This window comes from Lycium barbarum, chromosome 3 (genome assembly GCF_019175385.1).
Source record: "Lycium barbarum isolate Lr01 chromosome 3, ASM1917538v2, whole genome shotgun sequence".
In the NCBI taxonomy this organism is placed as follows: Eukaryota; Viridiplantae; Streptophyta; class Magnoliopsida; order Solanales; family Solanaceae; genus Lycium; species Lycium barbarum.
The window spans coordinates 15,783,494-15,794,150 of record NC_083339.1 but is presented as its reverse complement, the minus strand read 5'-3'; the positions used below and the strand labels follow the sequence as shown (position 1 = coordinate 15,794,150).

Genomic DNA, 10,657 nt, shown 5'->3' with positions numbered 1-10,657 from the left:
GGATAAAAAATTGGAATATATATATATATATATATATTTTTTATTTTTTTATTTTTATTTTTATTTCGTTGGTATATATATTTTCCAAGTTCGTTTTTATATGAACGAAATTAATTTTTTTTTATCCTATTTCGTTTTTATATGAACGAAATTAATTTTTTTTTTATCCTATTTCGTTTTTTTATTCATGAAATGCAAAAAAAACCCAAAAAAAAAAAACATATTTCGTTGATTAATTCACGAAATGCAAAAAAGAAAAAAACAGTTTCGTTCATATTTTTTTAGACCAAAAGGTGGAAGGAAGGTATTTATGAGACTTTTTCAATAAGTTAAGGGTATTTTTGGACCTTTTCCGATAAAAAAAACAAAAAAACGTATTCTGTTAGTTTAAAGGGTATATTTGAGCCAAAAACAAACCTTAAGGGTATTTTTAGACCTAAAAGGTGGATGGAAGGGTATTTTTAGACCAAAAGGTGGAAAGAGGGTATTTATGAGCCTTTTTCAATAGGTTAAGGATATTTTTGGACCTTTTCCGTTTAAATATTATTCATCTAGTTGGCGGATAGGATTAGTGGATAGGATTAGCAGCTAGCCTTCATTATTATCATCTGCTTCTTCATCATTCTACAATGACGAAAAATAATGAAAAAAGAGTCACATGCACTTGATGTGATTAAATAAAAATTATGTACATTTAGACGACAAAACAGAAAAATAATTCATTGCAATTATATTAGTTACATGAAAATCTTTGACAATGTCAAGTTGCCAACCAATAATTGTACTCTTTATCAATATCTACGACTACTTGCACATTACCATCCATATATATAGAGACATGTTTCACTTTAAAAATGATAAACACATTCATGGTCCATTTTATACAACTACATATGTATAATGAATTAAACTAGAACTATGTTTGATATTTCCCTTGATGAAATCTATTGCCAGTGTTTGGTAACGTTGAATTATTGAGAGTGCCAAAGAAGAAAAATTTCACTAGAAAAGGAAACCTTATGTCCCTATGTGTGGAAGTCATATTTGAGATGATATCAAAGTCAACATGTACACATTGTTATAATATACAGTTCTCTTATTATTGGGTCCAACTAGTCCGGAAAATATTTATGTGATATTATCTACTTTGGCTCAAATTCGCACTTCTTTATCAAAAAACCTCACAACTATCCTTACACTTTATATCTAGCTTTCTATAAATCTTTTCAACTATCAGACTTTATTCGCACACCTAACAATCTTTTTCTCGAACTAAATTTCACATGACCCATCACTAAAGTCCACGGGTCAATTCCGAGATAACTGTGTGCCACACACACAGAGGCGGAGCCAGGATTCGAAGCTTATGGGTTCGGGGTTCTAATTCTTTAAAATTACTGGGTTCTTAATTAATAATTTATACATATTTGACAAAAAATTTATACAAATATATGGTTTGGACAAAAGCTACTGGGCTTGGCCGAACCCACGCCCAAAGGGCTAGCTTCGCCCCTGCACACACATGACCGAGCATTTATTGTCATTGAAGCCTAGAAATAGCTTCTTCTTGTGCGAATGCATCTCCAATCTACCTTTGGCATGGTAAAAGTAAAACCGAGCCCCACGCCATTTCCATACTCATCTCGTTGCATTGATGTTATACCAGTTGTTCGGCTAGCATAGCTCAAAAATACTTCTTACATTGTGTGATATTGTTCATGTTGGGCTACGCTTGCACGGTGTTTCCTTCACCGCAAGAGTATCCTCATACCTTATAGTATGTAGTTTTTCAATCTATACAACTATCAATTTGAGACTTTATTCACACACCCAACAATTATTACTAAAATACTATCTTCCCAACAGGTTCTTCACCTTGCGATTACTAATATAACCAAATTAGCATTAAACATGTGGAAATTGATGCTGAATATTGTTTTGCCAAAGTATAACAGTTCCCCCGATGAGCATTTTCTTACATACCAAATGCACCTAAACCAAATATTTTATCCATTTTGAATATTTGTAGACTCCAAACATAGTTGAGATTTAATCCCATCGACCCAATGAAAGATGTATTACAACAACTCAGCTAATATTGGTTTTCTAGTTCCGCAGAATTTGATAATTATATCATTGGCATAAGAAAAAACTGTGAAAACATAGTTATTTTTCAAGTCTCAACAATAGCTATCATGGCCACTTTTGTGATATGAATTCCTAAAAGGAGAACCTGATTGACAGCAATAAGGATGCCATTCCTAATGTATTAAAGGCCAATGATACTACTTTAATTTAGTGGAATGAACTGTTTGTTTTCTTAACTTTCAATTACTTAATCTTAATCATTGACAAGAAATTTTATTTTACTTCAACATTATATTCTTTTGGCACTTCTTATCTCAAAAGTCAGCAGGGGATTCCTCTTCCTATATAAGGAGAATAAAAGCTGCCAACTTAACCAACAACATATATCTTTCTTTGTAGTCTTATATAAATGGGAAAGATGAATGTTGAGATGGATGAGAAAAGGATGAAGGAATCAGTAGATATTGATGAGCAAAAATGGGTGTATGACTCTTCTGTTGATTACAAGGGAAGAGTTCCTCTCAGGGCTTCAACTGGTGGATGGAAGGCCTCTTTCTTGATTATTGGTAAGAAAAAATTCATCTAAGAAATGTCACAAGCACACAAAAGTTTCACTTTCCTTTAAATCTCAATGATAAAGAGCAAAAAGTATACAAATTTGTTTTCTTTAGTTGCAAAGTTTACGGTTTTATCTTATATCTACTGATAGTATAAGTTACTTTTTACGCAAACAGTGAAATTTGACCTGTGTAGAAAGTTACTTGCCTTATTTGTCAGGTTACTAATTTCTCTTATTATGATAGTTATCTTTATTCACCTTTTATATGACTTGATAGTTTGACAATATTTATATTGTCACATAGAACCATTTTTATGTGGGTGGTGAAAGCAATTTCAGGTAGGAACCAACTTTTGTGTCTTTACTTTTTTAAAAATTTGATCTATGTTTGTCTTTAATGGGAAAGAAAGATTTCCACATCAAAGGATTTTCAGAAAGCAACTTCCATTAGTGAGGCATGTGCATTTGAAGCACTCAAGATTCACTCACTGTAAAAATATAAAAATAAAATTCTTCTCCTCTAATATACCTTATTATCTCTTTTTGTGCTGTTAAGTTCCTTAAACAGAAAGCAAATTACGTGTGCTGGATGTTTGATGATTTTTTCTTTCCAAAAAATGATACGTTGAGATGTCTTTTTTGGTACTCTTTCGCATACTAAGAGCGCGTTTGGATTGACTTATAAATTGCTTATAAGCTGTTTTCAGCTTTTTTGAGTGTTTGGCAGGCCAACTTAAAGTCATTTTGTGCTTAAAATAAGTTCAAAAAAATAATTGGGTCCATTTGACTTAACTTATCTAAAGCAGCTTATAGGCTGAAAACAACTTATAAGCCAAAAAAAATAAGTTAGAGCATGTTTGGATGGGCTTATGCCTATAAGCTGTTTGCAGCTTATAAGCTAAAAAAAAATAAGTTGGGGTAGTCTAACTTATTTTTTTTGGCTTATAAGTTGTTTTCAGCTTATAAGCTGCTTTAGATAAGATAAGTCAAATGAGCCCAATTATTTTTTTGAGCTTATTTTAAGCACAAAATGACTTTAAGCTGGTCAGCCAAACACTCAAAAAAGCTGAAAACAGCTTATAAGCCAATCCAAACGGGCTCTTAGACTACCCAATTTTTTTTTTTTTTTAGCTTATAAGCTGTTTGCAGCTTATAGACATAAGCCCATCCAAACAGCCTCTAAGATAAGTGTAAACTTCTACATACCAACGGTATAAAAGTTGTTTACACTATCAACTTATTTAAAAGATAATTACATGTAACTATCTATAATAACTGAAATTAGTAACTTGAACAATAAGGCAAGTTAAATTGCACTTGCAATAAGTTAAAATCTTACTAAGATTAGCACAAGAAGAATTAGCGCCCCCCTCCCCCCACCCACCCCCACAACCCACGCACCACCTACCCAAGGAGTTGACTAGTCACTGATTCCTCTGTCACTAAAAAGAATAATAGTAGTCCTCTGTTCCTTGATACACTTTTTTTTTAATCTGTCTCAAAAAGAATTATACATTTTTTTATTTGATAATAATTTAACTTTAAATTTTATCTTTCACGTTTAACGAGATAATCTATAACCATACATATATCTTTAGCTTATTTTAGACCACAAGATTCAAAGTTTTCTTTTATTTCTTAAATTTCGTGTTCATTCAAACTATATTACATAAATTGGGACGAAATGAGTAATACACTTTTGAGAAAAGACCCTATTTAATGAGAACCACTAAAAAGTTCTGTGGTAACTTTTTGGGCACTGTAGACTAAAGTTGTCAAGAAATACACTCTTTTTTCTGAAGTTGAGTGTACCCACTGAATAAAAAATTATGGTCACTAAAATAACATAAGATATATTCACAGCATGAGTTCCAAATCACTTCCAAGTGGCCTAAAGCCTTAGACAAGGAGTATCTAAGAAGCAACAATTTGTTCTTAATACTTTTTTTTCATCTTAACTATCATATCTTATAAGTGAAAAGCAAACTTGATTGCCACTAAGTAAATATTTATGAAAAAGTTTACAACCATAATGAACCGCAATTATATGTGATTAGACTTGGTAAAAACTAATTAAAGATGATAATCCACCCTCCAAGTGACATTCTCAGTAAATAACCATATATGATTAGCGACCTAAGGTCTATGTAATTGATTTTTTCACATGTCTCTACCCGGCCCCGGTAGTCCAACAATTTGTACATGAATTCCTTTGTATCTGTTTTTTTCCTTGTTCTTTAGATTAAATAGCGTTTCCGTTGCTTTTTAAAATGAAACTATATTCTTAAATTGGCGGGCTATAATTAGATATTTATTTGTTGAACATGGCAATTGTACATCTTGAGTCCTTTATTATTATGTAAGTAGAGAAACTTATGAGATTGCGTTTGAATATAACAGCAATTGAATTCAGTGAGAGGCTAAGTTACTTTGGAATAGCCACAAGTTTGATCATATACCTAACAAAGGTCATTCATCAAGACCTCAAAACTGCAGCAAAAAGTGTGAACTACTGGACAGGAGTTACCACTTTGATGCCACTGCTAGGAGGGTTTGTTGCTGATGCATATTTGGGCAGATTTTACACAGTTCTTGCTTCAACTATTGTCTACCTGCTGGTAATCACAGTTTTTCAGTAATCACATTTTGAGCTGTTCAGAGATACTAAATAGTGCCATTAGGATCAGTAACGTAAGGTCTAGTTCTCCTTACTTGTACTTTCCTCTTTGAGGTTTTTGATTACTCCATTAATAAAAGTCCAGTCAGGCACGCTGCCTGATTGATAAATTATCAACTTCAAAAGTGAAATAAGCTAAAATTGGTCAAAAGAACTTGACTGCTACTTCCTCTTTACCCTTTCATAGGACACTCTTTTTTTTAGTCCGTTTAAAAAAAAAAATGACATCTTTTTATATTTGGAAACTTTTTAAACTTCAAACTTCTAATTTTACCCTTAATGACAGGCTCTTATAGCCATAGAAATTCCATGACATGTTAAGTTTATAAGACCATAAGTTAAAGGGTGCTTTTGATATCTGTCAAAAGTCGATCTTTCTTTCTTAAACTCTGTGTTCAGTCAAATACTGGCATATAAAATGAGACAAAGGAACGATATTTTTACTTAAAAATGGGAGATGACCTTTTTGGAAATCCTAGTTAACAAACATTGTAATCAAATTATAACTTTACTAGACACAAATTTTGATCCTAGAATCATTGAGTTCTTCATACTGATTGGTTAACCAAATCATCCTTTTCTTATGAAACAACTAATATAATCTCTTTTTTCTGTTGCTACTTAAATCAGGGCTTGCTTCTCTTAACAATGTCCAGTGTGGTACCTAGCTTGAAACCCTGTGGGAATGATGACCTCTGTCAAGAACCAAGAAAGGTCCATGTAGTGATATTTTTCTTTGCCATCTACTTAATATCAATTGGTACTGGAGGACACAAGCCATCTTTAGAGAGTTTTGGAGCTGATCAATTTGATGATGACCATCCTGAAGAAAAAAGGAAGAAAATGTCTTTCTTCAATTGGTGGAGTTTTGGACTTTGTTCTGGTGTACTACTTGGTGTAACTCTGATTGTTTATGTACAAGATCATGTTAGTTGGGCTGTGGCAGATTTAATCCTCACACTAGTTATGGCTTCTAGTTTAGTCATCTTCTGTGCAGGAAGGCGGTTCTATCGTTATCGAAAAGTTACTGAAAGTCCCTTAACAACAATGCTACAAGTTATTGTTGCTGCAATAAAAAAAAGAAGTCTTCCACATCCTACTAGTCCTGCTTATCTACATGAAAATCAAAAGTCAGAAACCAATAGAAGGAGGCTGTGTCATACCAAAAGCCTGAAGTAAGATTTCTAATTAGTCTTGAATTAATTTGATTATAATATTTCTATATTTTGCCATTTTTGGTCCGTTGGCCGAAATTAATGACGGGCGCTATCCAAAATATACAAAACATGTAGACTAATTATGTATATTATCTGTATATTTATGTATATTTATACATATACAAAATCTATACATTTGTTGGCTATCATTTTTTTGAGCTGTCCAAAAATATAATTTTCCCTATATTATATAGGATACTGAAAACAATTTTTCCACTCTACTTGTAGGTTTCTTGATAAAGCTGCAATCTTTGATGAAACACAAGATTCAACAGAGCAGAAACATAATCCATGGAAACTTTCAACTGTGACCAAGGTGGAAGAATTGAAGCTACTTATCAACATGATTCCCATTTGGCTAACCACTTTACCATTTGGCATTTGCATAGCACAAGCTTCAACATTTTTCATCAAACAAGGTGTGACACTTGATCGGAAGATCGCTCACGATTTTGAGATCCCACCGGCTTCAATGTATGGCCTTGGAGCTATTGGCATGTTACTAACTGTCACTATCTACGACAAAATCCTCGTACCTCTCCTAAGACGAGCAACAGGAAATGAGAGAGGCATTAGCATTCTTCAAAGGATCGGTGTTGGAATGATCTTCTCAATTGCAACTATGATCATTGCAGCTTTGGTTGAGAGAAAAAGACTAAACATTGTTCAAGAAAATCTACTGGAGGGCTCAATGTCAATGAGTGTATTTTGGCTAGCCCCGCAATTTCTTATTGTTGGTATAGGAGATGGATTCGCGCTAGTGGGATTGCAAGAGTATTTTTATGATCAAGTACCTGACACAATGAGAAGTTTAGGCATTGCATTTTACCTAAGTGTGATTGGTGCTGCAAATTTCATGAGTAGCATATTGATCACAATTGTGGATCATGTCACAGAAAAAGGTGGCAAGAGTTGGTTTGGAAAGGATCTAAATAGCAGCAGATTGGATTATTTCTACTTCTTGTTAGCTGCAACAACAGCAGTGAATTTGTGCATATATGTTTTAGTTGCAAGGAGCTATTCCTACAAGAATGTGCAAAGTAAGAGAACTTCAGATGTGGCTAATTGCTACGATGGCGATGATCGTGAAGCAATGGCTTAGAAGATTGATCTGTAGTACATTATTGAATTAGTATAGTCATCAAGCTGAGAAAGCAAATTTACCCTGTACAATATATTTTGGTTCTTAGAAGCAATAAACTCTTCCTTATAGAAGTTTGTTCCCTAGTATATTACTAAATTTAGTAGTCCTCAAGCTGAGAAATCAAATTGTTGGCTTGCAATTAGTCCCCTGTATGATACAAGGCTGTATTATACTCTGATCTGCAGTACTTTAATTTTTGCGCTTCAGCATTTTAAGTGCGGCATAAACTAAATTTCGCTTGTCATAGTTAGCTTTAGCTTCGGCATACGTATCATAACATTCCACAAGTTATGCCGGACAAAGCAAAACTTTCAACATTTAATATAATTTGAAAAAAATCATAAGTTTAGATTTCGCTCAGCATAGTTAGAGCTTCGACATATGTATCATCACATTTACACAAGCTATGTCGGAAAAGGCAAAACTTTCAACACTCAACATAATCTGAAAAATTCTACACAACTTATGACGCATAACTTAATTCCTACAGAACTTGTGCCGAGCGAGGCAAAAGTTCAGTTTCAGAAGATAAAAATATTACAGAACTTACGGCGAGCCAAACATATCTAGATATTTCCGTTAATTATGTAGCAGAGGCAAAAATCAAAGACCATAAATATGAGGGACAAAAATTAAAGACCCATCCGATGAAGGGAAATCCATGCAAAAATGTGTAATTGTTTGGGCAATTTGCAGGATTGCCCTTCGCTGGGGGTGGTCTTTAATTTTTACCCCTCAAAATGGTGGTCTTTAAAGGTGGCCTACACAGGCAGAATTTGCATGGGCAGAAATTATGCATGTGCAGCCTGTTGGGCAAATTTGCAAATTTAAAGTCTGCCTTGCGATTTTTTTTTTTTATATAACTGAGCTGAGGTTCACACCCCCAACCTTGGGGTGTTAGGGGGGGTAAAATTTAAAGACCACCAATTTGAAGGGAAAAAATTAAAGACCACCAAAAATAAAGGGCAATCTGCGCAAAAAAAAAGTAATTATTTCAAATTGGCCTTCACCTCATTATGGGCTAGTCACCGAAGAATGGCCCAAGTAAAAGGCCTAAGATCTTTAGTTAGCCAGCGACCCAAAAGTCCAAAAGCTTGATACACAAGAATTACCAAAATACCTATGAATGTGTCATGACCTTACAAAGAAAGGTTTGAGTTATTGGTTCTGAAAAGGGCAAAAAAAAAAAAAAAAAAAAAAAACACAGTCGAAACAAGATATCCTTGTTAAAAAAGGAATACTTTTAATCCAATGGATTCAATCAAAGTAATTGGTCTGGAACAAGCACTCAAATGTAAGTATAAATGATAATTGGAATTTTTCTTAAATCTATTTCATCTTGCAAATATTAAAATAAATATATGACGAAGTAGAACTATCTCTATCAAGATAACATGTTCATCCTCGGTACTTAATATAGGATCCAATTGTAACAAGTCAGACAGTCCTACTCTAGGAATACATAAGCAAAGAAATGACACGGTGGAACTCCCAAAAGAATATAGAATGGCCTAGATATCTAACTCTGAATTGTTGGGATTACTCTAAAAAGACCACTAGGGTAAATTCAATTTTTATAATAAATATTAATCCTAGTTTATTATTTAATACGCGAGATGGAACTCTTGTTTCATATTATCTATCTTTACCGTAAAAATCTAGGATTTAGACTTTGACATAGGAAATTGCTATGACGTAATGTGACAACTGCCACCGATCAATAACTTCAACTTCATTTCAGTCTTCCACTGCATGAAGAACCTATAAATTCTCTATTTACGATGTTAAGCACAATCTATTTATAGTATAATTAATGTGTTTCTTCATGAATGATTCATTTTTAACTCAAGGATAAGAAATTTCCCAATGTCCCTATTTATTTGGCAAAGTTAATCGAACAGATACAATGGCACCATAGTCTATCAATTGAACAGATACAATGGTACCATAGTGGCATAGTCTATCAATAGCAAAAACTTTCTATCAAATGTTTACTGATTGAAGATGGTCAATGGTTAGGTTATCTAGTGGAAAATTCAAAACCTAACAAACCTAGGAGTAGGACAAGATAGATGCTGACCAGGAAAAGCAGACATCTGGGCCTACAACCAGTCTTGTTGCGGGCCACATCCAGCTTGTAAAAACAAATTACACTCATTTGGGCTTCTTATGGATCCATGGACCAGTCCCAATCGCAATTTTAACGTAATTGCCTTGACTTATGATCAGGATTTTTCTGCCTCAGAGGTCCCATTTTCATGTAATAATGTCAGAAAGAATGATGTCGCATGCCTTTGATATTTATCTGAATCAATATGTTCTCATATATAGTCAAAAGAAATACAACTGATTATGTGACTTTTGTACAATGAATTCATGCATTTAGTTGAGTATTAATGAAGGGATAAGAAAGATTCATGGTCCTAACTAAACTTTGACATGTGAAATAATAGTTTCATATGTTGTGTAAAATCATATGACTAGACTGACTTGCAAGTTATAGGGGTCTCGACCTGCTATGTGGATATGATGGCAATTCATGCTAAATTTGTCTAAGTGGTGAATCATGTACTGAATTACTACTGTGTACTACCTTTTGGTAGAAGCAGGATGTTTTGATCATTTCTTCAAGTCTGGCAAATATTTGAGACAAGTTATCCCTATATAACTATACTAGCAATGCATGTCCGTGCATCATGTCTATTCACTTTAATTAGCCAGTTTTTAAGGTTTGCATTTTAAAAATAACTTTTAAAAACATTCTAATTGTTATTATATATAACAAGATATACAAAATGTATTTTATGTACCATCACTTTAGTTATAATTAAAAAATGGAGTTTAAAATTTAAAAACATATGATGGAATTAAGTCTTTGAGATGGAAAGAGTTGGACGTTTGTCTCATTGTCATGACAATGAAAGTTGTTCATCGATATGAAAAAGAAATTAGTAAGAATATGAGGGAAAATT

General features: G+C 33.3%; 1 protein-coding gene across 1 annotated transcript; it reads left to right on the top strand.

Moving 5' to 3' along the window:
• The first annotated feature begins 2,261 nt into the window (after window positions 1-2,261).
• LOC132630521 (protein NRT1/ PTR FAMILY 5.6-like) lies at window positions 2,262-7,756 on the top strand. The gene is made up of 4 exons (XM_060346098.1): window positions 2,262-2,654; window positions 5,048-5,265; window positions 5,955-6,499; window positions 6,770-7,756. The coding sequence occupies exons 1-4, from the start codon at window positions 2,498-2,500 to the stop codon at window positions 7,641-7,643; spliced, it is 1,794 nt and encodes a 597-aa protein (XP_060202081.1). The 5' UTR covers window positions 2,262-2,497; the 3' UTR covers window positions 7,644-7,756.
• Window positions 7,757-10,657: the final 2,901 nt, after the last annotated feature.

What these genes read in the sequence shown, in the direction of transcription:
- LOC132630521 (XM_060346098.1), top strand. Translation starts at nt 2,498, where the DNA reads ATGGGAAAGATGAATGTTGAGATGGATGAGAAAAGGATGAAGGAATCA. An exon ending in CAACTATTGTCTACCTGCTG is followed by an intron (nt 5,266 to 5,954) that starts GTAATCACAGTT and finishes TACTTAAATCAG; the next exon opens with GGCTTGCTTCTCTTAACAAT. An exon ending in TGTCATACCAAAAGCCTGAA is followed by an intron (nt 6,500 to 6,769) that starts GTAAGATTTCTA and finishes CTCTACTTGTAG; the next exon opens with GTTTCTTGATAAAGCTGCAA.